Below are 22,316 nucleotides of genomic sequence, written 5' to 3'. Positions count from 1 at the left end.
GGGAAACGAAAGTGTCTTAATTGGGAATGAAGTGTCTTAACACTAAAAAATGTACATAAATGAATTTTATTAACTTTACTTTATTTCTCATTGTGTCATCAAATTTATTTTTTATTATGTAAATAATTTATTAACATCATAATATTTAACTATAATTATATAAAGTACATCGATCTATAGAGAATCGAAATTGAACACTCGTACAGCAATATCGATTCTTTACAGTATAACAAATCTTAATGACGGCCACATCCCTATTTTAAGATTCACATTAAAATTAGGGCGCGAATGGACAGGCGATGTAATATTTCAATTTAAAATTTATTACTGCTAACATTATATTATATTATATAGCGGGATTAAAGTTGATTGTAGAGACGCACTGCCCTGGTCACGCGTCATGACACTATAACATAATTTAAAACGTCATTGTTCCCTTCGCCCGTGACCGCTGCTATAAAATTATGACAAGGGATTAAAGGGTGAAGGGCGAACACGTGTATTATAAACTGTTGCTTTAATATTATATTCTATAAATAGTATTGATAGCTAATCAATGATTTTTAATAATAGATCTAGTATCTATAAATATTATGGTGTTTTTAGATCAGTCTTTGTCCACTTCCGGAATTCGAGACATCGTCTGTTGAGTGGTGGAACTCAACGTTGACTCAGAGTGCGAAAATAATAATAATTCAGTCAACTGAGTGAGAATCGAACCCATCACTGAGCAACGATGGCCTCGTTTTTATAAATAATATATAATATTTGGTCATTCAGACTTTAAGCATAATTTAATTTTATCCCAGCCCAATTCGGATGTTTGGGTGAACGAGATGGGTGTTGGTTCATATCCCTTTCAGAACATTATCTACATTTCTCATATGCATATACCATACATTTGAACCGAAAACAACGTTAGAGGCGTTGAGTGATAAATTACTAAAACCTATAAATACCGTAATTAGATTCTCTTTGCATAAATCTCCTTTCTAAATACGGGAAATGCACAGAAAAACAAACAAATTTATGCTAGTGTTATAAAAAAACGCGATTTTGACGAAAATGCGATTTTTACAACTATTACAAAACAAATTTCAACTATAGATTATTACTTAGGGATTTTATCAATTCCATTAAATAGAAAAATAATGTAAGTAAATATTAAAATAATAATTTATTTATAATAATAATAACACAAAATAAAGTATCATGTAGCCCTTTCATAAAATTAAAAATATTATGATTTTCCATGCGTTTTACTCTTTTTCTTGTAAATACATAATGCTATTCATACTCAGTGCATAATAAAATAACAGACTTACAGGTAGTTAGTTGGTTGTTTACAAAAAACACTTACCAGATATATGAGCGAAGCATAGTGTCAACGTTGCTATGGCACAGCCGGAAGCGAGTGCAGTGGAGAGGAGCACAGCTGATGCGGAGGCCCCGACGCCCGCTCCGCCCGCCGCACCGCATACTATAAACACATACAGGAAGGAAGCCGCACACTCCGCCACCACGGCCTTCCACAGCGAAAGGGTCCTCACTTCCAACCTCGCCGGCACTCGTCCAGACAACACATTATCACTATTAGAATTCGCATCCCGACGTAAACACTCCAATTTTTCAAATAATGTCACTATATGCTGTTCGAGATTATTGTCTTCGATGTTAAAGGTTTGTTCACCCATTTTAATGTGACAAAATAAACAAATGAATATTTTAACAATCGCACCTCATATTATAAGTGCATATACTCTGCAAAACTTATTTGACGAGAGACGGATTTCGCGCGCAAGCTCTCCGTAGTGTGCGACACCCACGCGCAAGGAGCAAGCTTGGAGTGGTTCGTCGCGGCAAGTGAATGAGCGGCGACTGAATGAGCTAGAAGGGTGCGGGGCGCGGGGCGAAGGCGGGGGTGCGCCTCGTGTCCCCGGTCCCGCCACTTGTTACGCCCCCGCCCCGAACCTGCACTCTACTAAGGGTGCAGTAGAATACTCCTTTATACTGATTAAATAAAATTTAATTGTATACTATGCAGTTTTATGATTTTATATTTATGTTTGGTAAGCCGTATAATATAATGTTGGTCGGTTTTAAGATAATATACGGCTAATATGAGTAATGAGTAACAGAACTACATTATAATTTAAACGAAACCTTCTGCTATTGTACAACTTTATTCTAGTTCAATTATACAATATCACTTTTCATAATTTCATCGTAGCCCAGGGGCACAAAGTATGACTCTGTAAACGCGACAGTGGTTGCGTTGGTGCAATGATGCTTTGTGGGTTTTATTGTCAATTGAGGAAATGAAATATTTAATATTTTCATTTTTTTTGCTCTGGTGTCCAAGTAAAGCGCAGCGTTGCGTTTCACCACTCAACACTCATTGCCTACAGAATTCGGTGGAAAATGGCGAACGAGGTGTCTTAATATTAGGTGGCCTCTGTCTACCCTCTGCTGTGTACGGCATACAGCGTGAAGCTAGTTTTACGAACAGAGGATGGTTTAAAAAAATACACGACGATGAGAGATAGCCGCTTTCTAAAAATATTATCTCTATTTGGTTAGATTTTAATTGATATCCTTCAGAATCCTCTGAATATTTCCCATGTTTGAATAAACTCTATTAAATATTGTTTTTCTGTGGGAGTAGTAATGTCAACATTATTTTCGCTTTTTACACTGTTTTCGTTCTATTGAATAAAAAGCATAAGCCTCCTTTGGGCCTTTTTTTCAATTAAAATATTGCCGTGCGCCCGCACATGGCAATATTAATGACAATACTCCACAGCAATACGCCTGCCTCCTCCCGATATTGCCCTAATAAAAACCGATTCTTTGTGCCAGGCTATGCCTGGCCTACACGTACAATAATATTGTCAATAAAGTACGTATTGTCAATAACATTGATTGTAAGCGTGTGTGTGGCCAGTCTTTGCCTTGACATACGCGTACAATAATATTGTCAATATAGTACGTATTATCAATAATATTGTGTGTGTCCGGGCGGTTGTCAATATTATTGTAGATTTCTAGAAATGTTGGTTTTGCCACGACAATATCGTGGAGAGGCAGGTGTATTGTCAATATTTTTTTTAATCATCCTCTTTTAGTAAAATAAGTTTCACGCTGTACGCCGCACGCAACTGAGGGAACCTAAGGATATAATTTATTTAATTATTAAATTCGTTTGGTTCATGGCGGAACCACTGCTTAATACCATGTGGCGGAACTACACACTGTGCTTTGCCTCGACACCAGAGTGAAGAAATGAAAATATTAAATATTTCACTTCCTCGAGTGGAAATCGAACCCACAACCTGTTGCGTTTACAGCTACACTTTGTGCCCCTGTTCACGAATGACCTCTATTAGTTGTATTTCCTTAATAATATTAAAATGATTAAACTCAGTTTTTTTTTCGCATCCTGTCGTTAATAAAAAAAATATTGCCTGTTTCTTGTAATTACGCGGAATGCAATAACTAAATCAATGGTTTTTTATCCATTTTAAATTTAATACGTCCGCACACAAATACTGACCGACTGCGTCAGATTTTACGACGAAATATTGTCAATAATATTGTGTAGCATGCGGGGCCATATATTGAAATATTATATATAATGTGTGTGTATGGCTAGCCTTTCGTAGCCAATATTATTGTAGATTTCTAAATATTCTTTTTTGAAAACATCAATATCAAGGACAGGTAGAGGCAGGGTTATTGTATGTATTGTGTTATAATTTTCTTAAGTTAAATAAATACAAAATAATATTTTTTTTGTTAATACTTATTATGCATATCTATTATATTATATAAATCATCTGTGACGTAACTGACAAGTAACGCAGAAATACTAGCGCCCTCTATAATCGTAAAATGAAACAATACACATCGTAAAACGTAATGGTGGTGTCTGAGAGAATATTGACGGCATCTATTTTTATTTGTATTTTTTTTATTAATTAGAGTTAATCACATTAATATATTGTGGCTGAGGCCATATCATGCTTTCATATGTCGGGCCTATCTAAAACATCAGTTTTGGTTGAGGAGGGTGGTAATCAGTGTAAAAAACGTTCTCATTTAAGTGTAAGCAACGATCAGTGCAGCAAAAGAACCAAGACTGACGACATGAGTGCAAATGAAAAAAAATCGAACTTTTCAATGCTTAATCCTAACACCAACGGTACTATAAAAATGACTTCGCCATCGATGAACAAGCCAGGGGCAGCGACCAAAAAGCTGGTTATAAAAAACTTTAAAAGTATGTTTACGGTCATATCAAGTCGTCTTGTCATAACCTCTATGACATCTGGTAACAAATGCAAATATTTTGCAGGTAAACCGAATCTTCCAGAAAATTATCAGGAAACAACATGGAGCAAATTGAGAGAAGCAGTTGTTGCTATACAAACTTCAAAGGCTATCGCCTATTCTTTAGAGGAACTGTACCAAGCAGTGGAAAATATGTGTAGTCATAAGGTATTGACGAAATTATATTTGTGACCTTTTGACAGTAAACCTTTCTTTTACTGATCTAAACCAATTTTTAAAGTTAGTAGGCTAATTTTAAAATAAAATGTTTTTGTTGTACTATATTTCTATTTACACATTGAAGAAATGCATATTTATTTAAAATGTGACAAATAAAACTAATAACTTGGAAAATTATTGGAAAATTATATTTTAACTTGCTCTTTTCTTCCTTAAAAAGTGGTTAGAATTTAAAATTAATGTTTCAGATGGCTTCACAATTGTATGTTAATTTGACTAATCTAGTTGAAGCACATGTAAAATCCAATATTGAACAATTTTTGTCCGAAAGTATGGATAGACAGGTGTTTTTAAAGCGCATGGATGACTGTTGGCGTGCACACTGTCGGCAAATGATCATGATCCGTAGCATCTTCCTTTATCTAGATAGAACTTATGTACTACAGAATCCTAGTATACATTCTATATGGTAAGAGAAAAATATTTCACTACATCAAATAATTAACATTTATTAATCTTCTTTCTTGTGTTTATATTTATTAATCTCATTAACATTTATTATTTAATAAAAAATACATTTTGTAAACAAATATCCATTCAAACTCATATAAACTACAATTAAAGCTCCTTATTTGTAGGGATTATGTATAATTAACCTTTATTATAACTTTTTTCAGCTATCCAGAATGCTCTGACATAAGACAAAATTAAAAGAAAAGAAATCTGTTTCTAAAACTTTAATATATTTTTTATAACAGAACAGAACAGGTTACCCAATAGTAAAAATGGTGCATATAATCTGACTGATAACAAAATATCAAATTTTAATATAAAATGTCCATAATGCCTGTGTTCTATAATTTATTATAGTAGCTTATTGTTATAGTATTAAAATTAATCTTAAGTTTGAGAACAAGTTGGCTTTTGGTTGTTTTTACATACCAAGTATTATTAAAAATTAAGAAAATAATTTTTGGTGTTTATATAGTATTTAGAGTGGTGAATAGAAACATTTTTACTTTTGAAATTTGTTTTTACAACGTTCCTGGCTTTAAATATGAAAACAATCTTTATTTTTGATTATTATATTTCACTAAAATTTTTGTAAAATTACACATTACACATGTACACTTTATAAAATTTGAAAATATAATTATAAAAATCATTTCATCATCAATGATATCAATATATTAATATTAGTTAATAATAATTATGATTTAAATTTATTGATTAAATTTAAATAATAATTATGATTTAAATTTATTGATTAAATTTAAATCATAATTATTATTAACTAATAAGTTCTATATGCATCTTTCAACAATATTATTTACATCCATAAATCCACAGATCACATTTTTAATTTCAGGGACATGGGCTTAGATCTTTTCCGGCATCATATAGCAATGAACACTCTTATACAAACTCGTACAGTGGATGGCCTTCTCTTACTTATAGAGAGGGAGCGCGGTGGCGATGCTGTTGACATATCTTTACTAAAGAGCTTGCTGCGTATGCTTAGCGACTTGCAAATATATCAGGATGCGTTTGAACATAAGTATGATATTGTTTTCTTTTATAATTAATAATTATTTTATATTAGCTTTCATCTGCGGCGTCACTCCAATTGATGGGTAAGTTGTGTATGACATATGATACATTCAAAGAGTAGAAGGTAAATCTGATCACAGGTAGTTATAATGTGCCTTCTGCGATAAATGGGCCATCCAACATAAACAATGCTTAAAATCAAACTAAGTAGTTGGTGAGGTGAACACATTCAAACAAACAAATTCTTGAACTTTGTAATATAAATATAAATTTATTTCCCTTTTTTTGTAGCTTCAAGAGAGAAAGAGCTTGTAGAGGATCTAAATAATCTATTGCCCTAAGTGGTAACGGAATCCACAAACATTTGTGGATTGGTTTTTCTTTTTGTTCTTAAGTTTTTGAAAAATTTGTATTTCAAAATATTTTATCTATGAATAATGAACTTAATTCAATTGATTACAGATTTTTACAAGCAACAGAAAGATTGTATGCGGCGGAAGGTCAAAGGTTGATGAGGGAGTTAGCAGTCCCTCAATACTTGGCTCACGTTGAGAAGAGACTGCGGGAGGAGAATGAGAGGCTCTTACATTATCTAGACCCTTGTACTAAGTGAGTTTATGAACACTTTTTCTTTTTAGTTTCATACTACAGTATGCCTCATATGTCAGGGAAGGTAGAGGGATGCTAGTCTTGAGACACTTCCGAGGCATTCCATGATGAATCTCAAACCTATGCTTTGTTTTGTTACCAGAGCAAGGAGAAAATAATAATTCATTCTCTGTTTGGGAATTGAAAGCACTACTGTTGCGTCAGATTTTTATAACCAATAAAATTGATGTGGGTGTTGGCTGTCCAGCAATACTTGGTCTACATTAAGAAAAGTCGGCAAGAGAAAAACAAAAGGGTCTAACATTACATAGACCTGTGTACTATGTGGGTTAATAAAGATTTTTTTTAGTTTCACACTGTATTTTGCATATAGCGGAGTAGGTATAAAGATTTCAGTACAAAACAATTTAGTGGACTATAAATATTAAATAGTATCTTTTAGGACTGATTTCTATCTAGATTAATACTATGGATATAGTATTTCTTTATTATTTAATTTAATAAGGAATAAGTAGCAAAAAAAATTGCATTTTGACTAATGTTTTATTTTAATAGTTCTTATGATAGATTCAAACTTTGAATTATCATATCTCATTATTTTATTCTATATGCATGGTGATGATTGATTTCATTTTAATTTTTTTTTTACTTCTCGCTAATTCAATACCGCATTTTATCTACCAAAGTGTTAAAGTGAAACTAATTTATTCTCTAGAATGGGTATCAAATCAACAACCACCGCATTTGCGCCCATTGTCCCCACTGCACTACAATAGCCTCATTATTATTCATATGTAAATATGATTCATATGTAAATATAATTTTTCCAGATGGCAATTAATTCACACAATTGAGCGTCAACTGCTAAGTGAGCCACTGACTGCCATTTTGAGTAAAGGCTTAGAATCTCTAATGGACGGTCCACGGCTCCACGACCTCACTACGCTGTATAGTCTGTTTAGTAGAGTGAAAGATGGGCTGAATGAACTGTGTAATCACTTTAATGCGTATATAAAGGTGTTTATGTATAATTTATGTTTTAGTTTATTAAGGAAGATCGTTTTTTTTGTTTGTTTTTTTATCATTAAGCATATATTTATTTGTGAAAAAGAAATTAATAATGAAAGATAAATTTAAAAAAAAATTGCCAGAGTGAGGAAATGAAAATAATATATTCGGCCGAGTAGAAATCGAACCCACAATCGCGCTTACAGTCAGATGCTGTGCCGCCACGAAGCGAACACAATTTGCTAAAATAGAAAAAATCCTTTAAAACCTTGTAGGCATTAGAGTCAATTGTGGTACAAGGGCACAAGCGTTAATGTGACATTAATTATGGCAGTTCTGGGCTTGAGTCCCACTTAGAAGAATATTTTTTTACTTATTAATATTTAATTTCTTTGTTCTGGTACCAAGTCAACGCTCGGCATTGAGTTCCGCTACTCCACACGCAATGCCTAAATATTCGGCGGAAAGTGTGGAACAGAGTGTTTAACATTAGGTTTCCTTTGTCTACCCTACTATACGGAGGATACAGCTATGAAGCTGAAAAATTATAATTATAATTATTTCACAGAAAAAAGGTCGCACCATAGTCATCGAGCCGGAACGTGACAAGACAATGGTAGCCGAGCTTCTTGATTTCAAAGAGCAATTAGACAATATTGTAAGCACCTGCTTCCAAAGGAATGATCGCTTTTTGTACTCAATGAGGGAAGCCTTTGAGTATTTTATTAACCAGCGGCAGAACAAACCAGCTGAACTTATTGGTATGTTTTATGTATATATTTCAAATTTGATTGTAGCTATTGCAACTGTTAATTGAGGCTATTGTTGGTTGTGCGTTCAACTCCTACTCGGTGGGGACGACCTACAAAATATATTATATTAACATAAACATTAAAATTTACAGCAAAATTCGTCGATCTGAAACTAAGAGCTGGCAACAAAGAAGCAACAGAAGAAGAACTAGAGAGGCTATTAGACAAAATAATGGTATTATTCCGTTTCATTCACGGTAAAGATGTATTTGAAGCCTTCTACAAAAAAGATTTAGCTAAAAGACTGTTAGTTGGGAAATCTGCTTCAGTAGATGCAGAGAAGTCGATGCTTAGTAAATTGAAACAGGAATGCGGGGGCGGGTTCACTTGTAAATTGGAAGGCATGTTCAAGGATATGGAACTGTCTAAGGATATCAATATTACGTATAAACAGGTTGGTACTTTGTTATTTTTTACGCAACATTTTAATACAGTGTAGAATTTTTTTAAGACTTTTAGGGAGAGAGACCTTCCATCCAATTCAAGTTTTTTCTTGTTACCAGAGCGATTAAATGAAAATAATTCATTTTCCCGAAAGGAAAATGAACTCACAACTATCGCTTTTACATTAAGACGATGTGTCGCTGCACAATGACCGCTTACAATTTATTATTAACTAGGCAATGCGTGTCATGAAAATACGTAAAGTACAATCTTATTCAAATTATATAATCAGTTTAAATTCAACAGCCTCTATAATAATAATATTTATTAAATTAACATTCTGTTTCCAGCATCTAACAGCGACGCAAGATGGTGGAGGCTTAGACCTTTCAGTATACATACTGACAATGGGTTTCTGGCCTACCTACCCCCCAGTGGAGGTGCGCCTCCCCACGGAGCTCACGCGCCACCAAGACCACTTCGCGAAGTTTTACCTCGCCAAACACTCGGGGAGGAAGCTGCAGTGGCAGGCCACATTGGGACACTGCGTGTTAAGGGCTCACTTTGCTCAGGTTAGCACTCACAGATGATAATTGGTTGGTACTGTTTTGTAAATTTATACTTCACTAATTTCTAACCCATGTCCATTAAAAATGGACACATTGATTAGTGTTTATTTCACATTAAGTATATTTAAGTGCTATTATATTATTGTTTTTTTTTATTAAGAAACTTTTTTAATTACAAATCTATTAAGGCTAAGTAAAGTGAACATATATTTGTCGGTATCATTATCTAGTTCTGTAATGATGAAGACAACAACAAACAAGAAGCGTAGTATTTTAATATATGACATTGCAGATGAGTATTTGTAATTATAAAAAAAGGAGGTAATGGAACAATGTTTATTAGGAATAAAAAATATTACTAACATAGGTTTATGCAAAAATGTACTAAAAACACTGTTTATAAAATGTAAAATTAAATTGTTACAATAAATGGTTTTATAATAAAGCTTGTTGTATGCTATATTTCCAACATTAGTTTTGTTATTTACAGGGTAACAAAGAATTACAAGTGTCGCTGTTCCAAGCACTAGTGTTGTTGCTGTTCAACGACGGTGACAACCTTTCATTTGAAGATATAAAGACTGCCACTAACATAGAGGTAATATTGTCATTGTCATCCGAACCCGAATTTGCAACATGTTGAGTAACTCAACGCCGCGTTTTGTCATGATACTGATAGGAAATGAAAATATATCATTAATTAACCACGAGTATACATATAATTTCATCAGCTGCGATCTTTTCATCTAGATCTATAATATATTTTAATGAGTGGCGTAAAGAAATTATTAAAATAATTGGTAAACATTTAACTGCAAACTGTAAAGTGGGTCATTTATGTAAACTTTTTATATAACATATTATGTTAGTATCAGTATCGAATTACAATCAATTGAACCGTTTATATCGCATATAATTATATTTATTTAAAAATGGCTGAAAGTGAACTGAGTGTCATAACAATAAATTCTTACCAACTACTTCCTCTTTTATAAAGAACTAGCGGCCCGCTCGCGGTTTCACCCGCGTGTACTATGTTATTATTAATTTCTGTCTCCATGGCAACGTCCTAGTGACGTCTATGCAAAATTTGCGACTCCTAGCATTTGTAGTAACGAAGTTTCATACAAACTTTCGACCCCAAAAACAACCTCTTAGAAGTCGAATATTGCAAATTCCCGTCTTAGCGAGCACCTACGTCCTATAAATAACTCCTATGCAAAATTTGAGATTTCTAGCACATGTAGTTTCTGAGATTTCGTGATGAGTGAGTGACCTTTTGATTTTATATATATATAGATGAAGAGAAATTGATAACCAATTTAGAATGCAGTGGCACAGTGTGTGTCTGTGCCACTGTGCTCATGTAAAACCAATCCATATAAACTTTCCACCCCTATTTCATCCCTTTCGGGTTGAAATTTATGAAAATCTCTTTTTAGTGGATGTCCAGATTATGAAATTAAACATCTGTCCAAATTTCACGTTTCTATCATCAGCGGTTACGCCTGTGCGTGCGTCTCAAGTCACATTCGTGTCTCAGTCAGTGAGAACATCTTCTTTTATATATATATGACTGTAATGCGATGGTTGTGGGTTCGATTCCCACTCGAGGATGTGAAATATTTATTTACTTTTATATTTCTATTTCTTCTTCATTCTGGTGTGTGTGTTCGAGGCAAAGCGTGGAACGGAGTGTCTTAACACTAGATTCTTTCTGCATACCCTGCTGTGCGCAGGATACAGCGTGAAGCTGGTTTAATTTATTTTTAAATTTAATTCTAACTATTATAATTTCCAGGCTGGTGAACTCCGTCGTACTCTGCAGTCGCTGGCGTGCGGTAAAGCGCGAGTGCTCGCTAAGACACCTCGCGGTCGCGACGTTCGGGACGCCGACCACTTCGCGTTTAACAACGAATTTACTAATAAACTGTTCCGGATCAAAATTAATCAAATACAAATGAAGGAGACTGTATGTTTATTTGCGTTTTGGTTTAGATTAATTGAGTTTTTATTATTATGAGTTTAACAGTTATACACTTAATCTAAAATATATTATTTTTTAAGAATTGGACTGAAATTAATTTAAATTCATAGCTTTCAACTGAAATTTATATTTTTTGTATCTCATTTATTAATATTTTACACTTAATAAACTTGTATATTCCAGAGTGAAGAACAAAAAGCGACTGAGGAACGTGTGTTCCAAGACAGACAGTATCAAATCGACGCCGCCATAGTTCGTGTGATGAAAATGCGTAAAGCACTATCACACAATCTAGTTATATCCGAATTATATAACCAGCTCAAGTTTCCCGTCAAAGTATGTTATAGTTTTATACGTTTTTATTTTTTTATTGGTTTCACGCTGTATCACGCACGCGTGCTGTATACGTGATATTTCCTCAGACGAAGGAAAATGAAACCAATCGCGGCGTTGTCCAAGTAAAAAGTGAACCAACAACCGTCGCGTTTACAGTGACGAGACGCTGTGTTACTGCGCCACGACGACCTATGATTTATTATTAACTAGACTGTTCTTGTTAAGAAGTTCGTAAATCACTCTCGCACCGTTTGTTTATATCTAAAGAACCAGCTCAAGTTTCCTATCAAAGTTTTTTATTTTTATTATTAACTACTTTTATTTATAGGCTTGATTTGAGATGAGATTATATCTAATCTAAAAAAGCCCATCAAAAAATAATATTATATTGTCATGAAGATCCATCTTTATGACAACGTATATTTTTTCCTATGTGGCTATGGCTGTATAGTCACTTGTGATGGGAATTGATTGTCAAGAATTCATGACGACCAAAGTAATTATAAACACTAAACATTAATGTTTAGCCTTTATAATATTAATTATTAAAGAAACAAATTTTCCATCTCCAGCCGGCAGACCTCAAGAAACGCATAGAGTCGCTCATCGACAGAGACTACATGGAGCGCGACAAGGACAACCCCAACCAGTACAACTACGTAGCCTAGACACCAATGCTTCTACCCTCACACTACTCTGTGCTGACTTTGGATTATTGTTTATTAGTTATATGTCGATGTGTAATAGTCCTTATGTGTAGATTTTGAACTTATTAAATAGTTAATTTAATTTTGTATTGTTTTTTTTATTTATTTTTTCTATGTGGTTACTTTATATAACCCATTTGAAACTACCATACTAAGTTATAATTATAAAATGCTCTGCATTATGAGGATTATACATGTCGATGTCACTATCATAAAATATACCTAAAATATATGAAGCTGTTTACTTCTCATAAAAAAACATATATTTATTCTTAATATTTTTGTCTTTGATCAGTCCAAAGTCAGCTCTGTAATATATCTTACAGATAACATTTATATTGGATCTTTTTGTAGTGAATAGTTTATGGTTGATTATATGAATTTAATTGATTTTTAAAACTTGACACAGTGTTTAAAGCTTAAAACAATTGAATCATATAAATAATACAGTAATTTCTAATTAGACTGCCATATGGAAAATCTAATAAAACATATTTTATCAGTATTACGCCACGCATAGTATCCACACCTGTCGCCTCCAGTCATATACTGTACCGCGACGCCACAACGGCAACGGTCTCCACTAAGCCAAACATATTTTCTTAATAATTCCTGTAACTTTCGAACAAATATTTTTAGACTATAACTAAATGTTATAACGTGTATGTGAGTATTAAAAATAATAACCACTTAATTATGAAAAAAGATCAAAAAGTACTTGAAGTTGTTTATTTTGAAGAAAAAAATATCTGTATTTGTTATATGATTCAAATTTTTTTTTTAACAATTCGTCTTTAACACTTAACAAAAAAATACTAAAAATGGTCATGAATTGTGAAATAGTAATATATTAGGTATACATAATTATATTTATATAAAAATTTAATCTAGATAAGATTAAGAATAAGATAAAATAAAGGTTAGACGTAGCTTATATCGAATTCCTTCACTCAATACAAAGTTTAAGTAAATGTAAGTTATATTACAAACTGAGGGTAGAAAATAAACCAAAGTGAATTGAGTAAATAAAAAAATGGGTTTTCGCACTAGCAACGTGTGATATTAGACGATGACTCTCCTGAGGAGTCCCAGAAAAGAATACTGCAAAGTAAACTAATTTAAAAAGCCTTGAACTATACCTAGTGCACTAGGTTAGGTCACTACAAATATAGCATTCTGGTCGATATCTAAGTTAAGGTCTGACATCTACGTGATGTAGTGCACTAGAAGTAGTGTTGCCGTCTAAGAAATATGAAGTTACAATTACATATTGTGAATACAGCCTTACGTCACCTTGTAGTTGTAATGTGACCTCGAGGCAACTGTTTATATAAAAAGGCAAAATAATACCTATTGTTGAGCCCGTATCCCTATTTCCGCATTGAATCGCGCTTTGTCTTGTTACATGAGGAAGGAAAACTGAATGGAAATCAAACCCACAATCGGCCAGTGTTTGTACATTTTGTATTTAGTGAAATTTTGCTTCGTGACCTCTACTAGCTAGTATTACTTATGTACGACAGGTATTGTCTCTGGTCGTATTAGTCTCAGGAGGGATCACCAATAAAAATATTTATAATTTTAATTTTTTCGTTTTATTTACCATTTTATATTCGATTTAGTCTAAGTTCTAATTTACAGTATAAGCGACGTCCGACGAAACTCAACTATGTTATTGTAACAATTTTTAAATAAAAATAGAAATAACTTTTTAATTGATGAAATAAATTATAATAAATAATTAAATTATAATAAAGCCTGAACTAGTACACAAAGTAAATAAAATTAGATATTTTAATTAAGATAAAATTTTAAACATATGAGATTTCACATTATTCATATTAGATTTGTTAGTAACAATTTGATTAAATAGCCATTGTACGCAGATTAAAAAGTGTGTTTAAATTTACTAAAAAATAAAATTTTCAGATTATAAAAAACCTTTTAATACAAAATCTATAAAGTACATTATAATATTACACTTACACTATTAAGATCCATTTGGAGTGTAAAATTATTAACTTGATTTGAAAAAATAGTTAGTTTGAGGGTGGTTAAAATTATGAATTTGGAGTGTAAAATGTACATAAATTTGTTGATTGTTACACACACACACAACTGTCATCCACAATATTATCAAAACTACTAATAAGAAAATCTAAGTAATTAAATTAATACTATATGTTATCGGCATCTATATAATACATTATTTAGGAATATGGACCAAGATCGGTGCAAATGGAACAGCAGGTACTTTATACAATCCCTAAGATTTTTATTCATTACCTGGGCAAGGTATGCAAAGGATAATTATTTCATACATTGTCTCGACGCCCCAGATATTTTATACTGAAATTATATAGATTGTCGATAACATATACACATAAAAAAATAATTCAAAAATTATTTGTTAGCCCTTTTAAAGACAGTATCTAATTGTTCCTTGTGGTAATCGAGCTCGTCGGTCAGCGCCATTGCTAGCGTGTGCGGAGTGATTTCGGTGTCTAAGTAGTCTCTTAGTAAGACCTGAGAATATATAGTTTTATTAATAGATATTATGAATGTTACATATAAAGACAAGATATTTGTAAATAAAAAATCGGACCAACAGAAATATAAACTAGAAAATGTCTGTTTTCAAATTTTTCGAAATCTCAAAACATGTTAAACAAAAAAAAATAATTTCAAATCTCACAAAAATTAGAAATAATTTAAATATATTTTTATACAAAATAATTCTTTTAATTTAAAAAAAGTAAATTAAAGCACTAAAATTGCAAAATGCTTTTCAAATCAAAACAATAACTAATATAATATTAGCACATAAAATAGTAAAAAAAAAGAAGCAACAAATAAAACAATAGTGATGATAACAATAATTATTTTACCTATTATCATAAACAAACCTTTCTACAATACCTAAAAATAAAAACACAAAATGCGGAGGTCTCGATAAAAATAAAAACACAAAATGCGGCGGCCTCTACCTGCGGAGGTCTCGACCCGCCGTGCTTGAGCAGCGCGTGACGGGTGGCGTGTCCGGCGGCGCGGCGCAGCGGGCTCGCGGCGAAGTGCGTGCGCCACGCGCTCCACGCAAGCGCGCGCGATATCAGGTACGCATAGTACTTGGCGCCGTAGCCCACTAAATGGCTGAAGCGATGCTGCCATGCCTGGCACGCGGAGAGGAGGATTAATGTTTAATGGTAATTAAGTTTTTATCACTTTTGATGTGATTTTTATTGGGTGGTAGAAAAAGTAGCTATACTATACACAAAAAAATTGTGCTTTTAAACCTGACTGTCGAGATTCATATTTAGATTATTTCTATTTCTCCGTCTGATAAGGCAAAGTATGGTTATGAGTAAAAACTATTATTTTAATGTTCATCCTGTAACAGCATTTAATGAATTGTTTATTAATAATATCAATATTTACGGTATTCTCGACATAGGGCAGTCCGTAGTACTGTTTCTGTGCGTGTCGTAACAGCTCCGTGGTGTCGGAGCATAACGCCGCGCCGTGATATTGCTGGTCGAGCGCAGAGTAGAACACCTAAAAAAATATAACACACCTATAATAATAATAAAATCATTATTTTTATTGAAATCTTCACTATGTTTATATAGATTATTCCTAGAATAAAAAAATAGATAATTCTTATATCAAATTCATTATATCAAATTACGAACTGTATAATTATTTTTATTTTTTATTATTTTAAAAATATTATTTTTTTATGACCTGCAACTGCATTTCACTGGCCGCAAATAAATGTTTAGAGGCACAAAGTCTTTGCAACATGTCCTCCGGCATGGCGGCTCCTGTTTGAAAATGGCGCGCGAAACGACGAACTACCTGCAATTGTAATATAGAAATTAGAAAATAAAGTAATCTAATCAAAATCAAAGAAATTTCTTAGATTCCTTCTTTTAATGTTATATAGAGAATACTAATGTATCGTAGGAAGCAACACTATCTACTGAAAATGACTGTAACTTAAGCTACTGATTTCACAAAAAAATAAATTTTACTAAGACTGTACTATCTATACAAAACTATCAGCTGTAATAAAAAAAACGACCCCGCGTATTATATGGCCGTCGTGGCGCAGGGGCAGAGGCCGTCGTGGCGCAGGGGTAGAGGCCGTCGTAACGCAGGGACACAAGGTGTGACTGTAACGCGATGGTTGATGGTTTCGATCTCCACTCAAGGAAATGAAATGTTTACTTAAATTTATATTTCTGTTTCTCCGCTCTGGTATCGAGGCAAAAGCGAGGCGTTCAGTACTGCCACTCAACACGCAATGCCTGCAGAAATCATCGGAAAATGGGGAATGGAGTGTATTAACACTGTTCTCTCCCCTCCCCTCCTGTGCTCCCTCCCCTGCTGTGTGCGGGATACAGCGTGAAGCTGATTTTATTTTATTTATATATTATATACTTGCATCAGGACAACCAGCGAAATGTTCCATAAGCACCGACGGCAGTTCTGCCAAATCTGTCGCACAACGTGTTCCTGCCACATGCTGATGCTTCGGCCTTGCTAACATGGAATGTAAGGCATGACCCATCTCATGAAACAAATTATCCACTGCCGAGGCCCCCAATAGTGCTGGGCCTCCTCTATGGCCCCCACAGAGGGACAACATAACCACTACTATGGGGTTCTGGTACCCATCGGATAGGGCTTTGCCCCCTCGTACTGTAAAATGGCAGTCTTGATGAGGCTTGCCAGCGCGAGCGTACAAATCGCAATATATGTATCCTAATGTGCCTTCTTGTGAATGTTCTACGCGTAATTTGTAGACATCGGGTGACCATGATTCGCCTGAAATAAAAATTATATGTTATTTATATTAATTATTTTCTTTTACTACTCAGACTAGACACTAGGTGCCCCCTGCCTACCCTGTTATACCCGATATTATTTCTGTTCACCGTATTTATATTTAATCAATAGATAGAGATAGATTTCCCATACCAGTGACAAAGACTAATAAGACCTTATCTCAACGTACCTGGCAACATTTCCTCGTTTTCCAATGTAATATCATACAATTCCTGGCACAACATGTTGAGTCCCTCCATGCACGCGCCGAGAGAGAAATACGGGCTGAACTCTGAGGATGCGCCGTCTAAGAGTTGGACTTTAGCTTTGTGGGTGTAGTATGGCGTGTCCCAGCACATTAACTCTTTCTGGAGTAGATATTTAACTCTAATGAAGTCTTTAATTTTCGTGATTTTTACTCATTTTAAATGAAACTCCTTAGCCGGAGTATTCGATTATATTTAGAATTATAAATGGGTTAGCAACACCAAAATAAGAAAAATATTTGTTCAGGATTAATAAAGTGTAAACAATGTAGTTTATTGTAGTTGAATAAAATTTGGAAATAAATCATATTAATTTCACTAACTTCTTTTTTCTGTTTTGCGTTTTATCCCTCATAACGGATAGATAAAGAAACTAGTATTACGACATTCTGTTCTCTATTTCCCGACCAAATTCAAGATATTGCGTCAACACGATGTTGATTCTCGGCTTTATAGTAGTAGAATAGAATGAAGAAAATAAGTGTTATTTAAAAAGCAGGATGGGCAGGGTTCTGCCCTATAAAGAGCAGAAGCAATTACATATATTTTTTAGAGTATAACCAAACATCAAATTCCTAAGGGAAGTTTAAATTATTTTCATTGCAATAACATATATTGTTAATAATACCTGATAAGTGTTTTCCTTCTTCTTCATATCGGTCATGGCTTCAAAGTCGATGTTAGCTCGATCGTGCAAGTTGTCCGACAAGATGTCTAAGAACTGCCGCACATTGGCTGCCGTCTCCATTGTGCTTGCTGTGATTGCCCTGATATTAATATATTAATTATTTATTATATAATTGCTCTTATGTTATTTACAATCATTAAAAAAAATTACACTTTATTATAGAAGAACTGGTGAGAGTTGGAAGATACAAAATGCTTGGTTCAACTCGTATTTTTTTTAGCCTTAAGTACGTACATAGAAAGGTATGCAGAGGGAAGGTGTAAGGTATAAGACACTCTGTTTCCATTAATATACTTACGTTCTCCACTTTCCGACGAATTCTGGAGGTAATAAGTATTGAGTGGCCTAATTTAACGCTGCGCTTTGCATCGACGCAAGAGAGAAGAAATGAAAATATTAAATATTTCGTTTCCTCGAGTGGGCATCGATGCCCTAACCTGTCGTGTATAGTCACAGGCTGGTAAATATCACAACTAGCCTCTATAGTAGGTTACGGCTTATTTCGCATGCAGCAAGGTAGGCAGAGATAATCTAGTGTTAAACCACTTTTTTCCTCATGAACAGAGTTAGAAACTTAACAATATCTGACCGATTGTTACATTCTTCATTCAACCGGTGAATGAATCGGTGTTTGGGCAGGCCCTCGTGAGGTTCATTCTTCGTACATTAATATGGGTGGGTCACGGGGGTGGCCTAGAGGCCCTCTTTGGTTGGGTCCCATTGTTCAGACTGAGGTAGGGGAAGAAAGGAAATGGATGAGCTACTTCTGCTTGACATCCAGACCAGCCTAAAAAGACCCTTGGTAGTTGTTACCCAAGGGAGGCCCAGCTTAGGCGACCAGCGATTTTGGCAGCAGCTCAGGAGGCAATATCTGAATAGTAATGGTTCTTTTTTATAGTATTATATACTATAAAAGGTAAGGTACCTATCCGCGTACGAGGAGAACCCGCAAAGCCGCGCGAGTCTCAGTCGCGCGTCGAGCGCGGTAGCGAGCAGACGCTCCTGCTGCGGGTCCGGCGCCAGATACAGCCGGTAGGCGGCCTCACGCGCGCTCGCCTCCCCGCACTCTGCGTACACGCCGCTCACCACTATAGAGTCGCCTTCACTACTAAAACTGGTTGACATAGGTTGATAGAATACATGGAATATGATTTTTGGAAAATTGTTTCTTACTTTCTTATTATATGTTATAAAAGAAATAAATAATAGTTGAATAGTTATCAATTATTTCCTACTAATATTAAAAATATGAATGGATGAGTGTTCAATTTTCATGCAAAAATTATTTAACTGATTTAGATAAAAGTTTACAGTAAAGGCTACAATTAATATAAACAAACGTTATATTTTAGCTACAAAATAAAAATAATGTTAAGCAGGCAGACATGTCAGTTGCTAGTTATAAAAAGCATAAGAGCTTTCATAGAATAACAAAATGTTATTTTATTTTAAAAGTTTATAACTCTTTACCATTCTAAAACAATGATAATATTAACTTACAATTGTCTAACGTTTTGTGGCACAGCTGACCGTGGTACTCTCCTTGGCTTTGCAGCACCAGCCATGAACTGCTGTCCCGTTTGCAAAATCAGGTCGTTTAACGCGACCACTTCCTGTCTAGGACCATCAGGTAAGTGAATACCACTTTGTTCAAAATCAAACAAAAATAGTTCTGCCAAATGTTTATCTCCACAAGTTCCTCGTACAACGGAATTACGTAAGGCTTCATATAAGCCTTTATCAGTGTTTAACCTTAAAATAATTATGTATATTGTATATATATAAAAAAATGCAAACAAAAAAATTTTTGGAGGTATAAAATCACTTTGATATATATAGCTTCATAAGAACATATGACTTAATTGGCCAGATTGTTTAGAATGTTGCTAATAAGCACAGGTACATTCAAATTTTAAAATGACTATGATTTCTAAAAATTAGGAGATTAGGATTTTTTTTTTAAACATTTCTTAGATTTTAGTAATTAACTCATCTAAATCATCATTATAAATTTCATCATACTTTTCTACTACTCCACTAACACTAATGCAAGCCTCTTCTGCCGCATTAGCAAAATGTGGCTGTGGATGAGCGATACGAACAAACTCTGCCAAATCTGCCACTTGACATAGTGTGTCAGACAATTCATCAAATATATCAACCATAGGCCTTGTAGGATTAGAAGTGGCTTCTTCTATAAGTCTATCAGTAGCTGTTATAGCCTGATCTCTGAGTGTGTAAAAGCCTTCAAAGCTTGTGAGCTCTGGTTTTTTAAAGAGTCCCTGAAATTAAAAAAAAGAAATAAATAATATAGTTAATAGTAAACTTTATAAAAATGTTTTGAAGACCAAGAAAAGGAAAAGGTTTGTATACCAGGACTTGTTTGTATACATGACAGATCATCAAATTTAACAAAACTGAAATTATATGTGACCTAATGACAAAATGTTAAACAAATATAATACTTACGGTTCTTTCTCTTAGGGAATCAAAAATAGGTCTTGATGTAGGTCTTGTGTTAAATGCTGTGGCAAGAGGAGACCAAGTGCTAACATTCCTCCTTTTAGCCAGCCAAAACGGCCTAAATAACTTCATTTTAATACTTAAAAAACAAATATATATATAAAACAAATATTTATTTATTTCATATATTAAAAGGTTCTATGCTACGATGATGATTTATTTTTAAGTTTCTTTTCTTTACCAAAATAAACCGATATTAAAATACAGACTTATTGGTTTGTATTAAATTATTATTTTTGGCTTTTTTCTGTTATAAACAGCTTCTTTTATCACGAAAAGCTGTAGTTATTATGATACATTTTATTAACTAATAAACAGAGAAGCCGACTTTGTTTACATTGAACCATTGAAGTTCACGGTAATATTAAACTCACCTCTAAGCTTTGTAGGTTATAAGATAATAAAATATAACAAATTTATAAAGTAGTATTAACAATAGTACCACTGTTTAAGAAGACTTATTTAAGAAATTAAAACAATTAAATTAAAATTATGCGACACGGAAATAACATTGCTCTTAGTTAGTCTTTCCTTATATCTGTCACTTTGACATTGACAGTCCCTAACAAGGAACATAATTATACTAGTGGTCCCTAAGAAGATCACAAAATTATAAGATTCAAGATTGAAACTTGAAACATAGCTGCATAATATAATAAATTAATATCTAAAAATTTCAACTTTAATAAATCAATAACATAAATACTTTCAATCAAATCAAATCAAAAATACTTTATTGCACAAAGATACATAAAGATACATAAAAATTATAGTACTTTAACATAGCGCAAAGGCGGCCTTATCACTGTAAGTGATCTCTTACAGGCAACCTTTGTTTACTTTGTTTGTTGCCCGAGAAAATAATAATAATCATAGTCATAGAATATTTTATTTTGTTATTGTTTAAGCAATTTTTAATGAGTTTAATGACTAGTAATGTTAAAACGTTAGTAATCAAAGATATATTTTTTTCACGTAGTTATAAAAAGTCTATATCATCTTCACGCTGTATCCTGCGTATAGCAAAACCTAGTGTTAAGACACTTCGTTGCCCACTTTCCGGCGATTTTTTGCGACACATTTATGATACCAAAAATATTGCAGCTTTATTTGCCTTTTCAAATTATTTTTCTAGTTTCAAATATTATGTTGTAGAAATTCAATTCAGTTCAGTTCTTAGATTATGGCGTTTCGAACATGTTAGTTGAGCACTAACAAGAAATATTGTGTTGTTTAATTAGTACCCTATTAGAGTATGTACTAATCACTTCAATGTCAAATTCAAATGGATAGACATGATCAAAACCTAACCCTCAGAGAATATTTGTAATGTTAATATTTACCGAGGTAAATATCACTTTGGGCAGGCCATTTTATTAAAAATATAATTATTTTTGTATAATCACTAAGTTATACAAAAATAATTATATTTTTAATAAAAATCCGACTTCCACCGGATGCCTTAATCAGAACCTAACCAAACTCCTATCAAGCTACCCTTGAAGATTATCTTTTCTAGTAAATAAAAGAACCATCGATA

At 33.5% G+C, this 22,316-nt stretch overlaps 3 protein-coding genes across 5 annotated transcripts in view; 1 reads left to right on the top strand and 2 right to left on the bottom strand.

Annotated features, from left to right (window-relative positions):
• bib (MIP channel family protein big brain) overlaps window positions 1-1,890 on the bottom strand; it is a 63,573-nt gene extending 61,683 nt beyond the window's left edge. For both annotated transcript variants that reach the window (XM_085191550.1, XM_085191551.1), the window contains exon 1: window positions 1,361-1,890. In XM_085191550.1, coding sequence (XP_085047676.1) covers window positions 1,361-1,694 — 334 coding nt within the window. In that variant the 5' untranslated portion in view covers window positions 1,695-1,890. The remainder of the gene's footprint in view (window positions 1-1,360) is intronic.
• A 1,994-nt stretch (window positions 1,891-3,884) lies between these two features.
• Window positions 3,885-14,057, top strand: Cul4 (cullin 4). The gene is made up of 13 exons (XM_085192248.1): window positions 3,885-4,279; window positions 4,355-4,497; window positions 4,758-4,978; window positions 5,879-6,067; window positions 6,523-6,669; window positions 7,500-7,686; window positions 8,246-8,438; window positions 8,582-8,883; window positions 9,224-9,445; window positions 9,933-10,040; window positions 11,244-11,414; window positions 11,613-11,765; window positions 12,338-14,057. The coding sequence occupies exons 1-13, from the start codon at window positions 4,030-4,032 to the stop codon at window positions 12,431-12,433; spliced, it is 2,382 nt and encodes a 793-aa protein (XP_085048374.1). The 5' UTR covers window positions 3,885-4,029; the 3' UTR covers window positions 12,434-14,057.
• LOC146535441 (mitochondrial intermediate peptidase) lies at window positions 14,045-21,350 on the bottom strand. Of its 2 annotated transcripts, none has more exons than XM_085192250.1 (12): window positions 21,151-21,350; window positions 20,723-20,834; window positions 20,276-20,535; window positions 19,754-20,005; window positions 19,179-19,367; window positions 18,194-18,332; window positions 17,490-17,667; window positions 16,913-17,299; window positions 16,214-16,323; window positions 15,908-16,024; window positions 15,460-15,642; window positions 14,045-14,998 (listed from the first exon to the last, which is right to left on the bottom strand). In XM_085192250.1, the coding sequence occupies exons 3-12, from the start codon at window positions 20,416-20,418 to the stop codon at window positions 14,876-14,878; spliced, it is 1,821 nt and encodes a 606-aa protein (XP_085048376.1). In that variant the 5' UTR covers window positions 20,419-20,535; window positions 20,723-20,834; window positions 21,151-21,350; the 3' UTR covers window positions 14,045-14,875. The 2 variants fall into 2 exon arrangements, with proteins under 2 accessions (XP_085048376.1, XP_085048375.1); XM_085192249.1 differs by having other exon boundaries at window positions 20,723-20,855; window positions 21,151-21,349.
• Between the last annotated feature and the right edge of the window lie 966 nt (window positions 21,351-22,316).

This window comes from Heliconius melpomene, chromosome 10 (genome assembly GCF_056956725.1).
Source record: "Heliconius melpomene rosina isolate 202511_hmr_F chromosome 10, ASM5695672v1, whole genome shotgun sequence".
Taxonomy (NCBI): domain Eukaryota; kingdom Metazoa; phylum Arthropoda; class Insecta; order Lepidoptera; family Nymphalidae; genus Heliconius; species Heliconius melpomene.
This window is presented reverse-complemented; position numbering and strand designations above follow the sequence as displayed.

Bases quoted from the DNA above. Each gene is read 5' to 3' on its own strand.
- Cul4 (XM_085192248.1), top strand. From the start codon at position 4,030: ATGTCGGGCCTATCTAAAACATCAGTTTTGGTTGAGGAGGGTGGTAAT. The intron at 6,670-7,499 runs GTGAGTTTATGA...TAATTTTTCCAG, and splicing joins TATCTAGACCCTTGTACTAA to ATGGCAATTAATTCACACAA. The intron at 7,687-8,245 runs GTGTTTATGTAT...ATTATTTCACAG, and splicing joins ACTTTAATGCGTATATAAAG to AAAAAAGGTCGCACCATAGT.
- LOC146535441 (XM_085192249.1), bottom strand. From the start codon at position 20,848: ATGAAGTTATTTAGGCCGTTTTGGCTGGCTAAAAGGAGGAATGTTAGC. The intron at 17,300-17,489 runs GTACGTTGAGAT...TTTTTATTTCAG, and splicing joins AAACGAGGAAATGTTGCCAG to GCGAATCATGGTCACCCGAT. The intron at 14,999-15,459 runs GTAGAGGCCGCC...ATATATTCTCAG, and splicing joins GCGGGTCGAGACCTCCGCAG to GTCTTACTAAGAGACTACTT.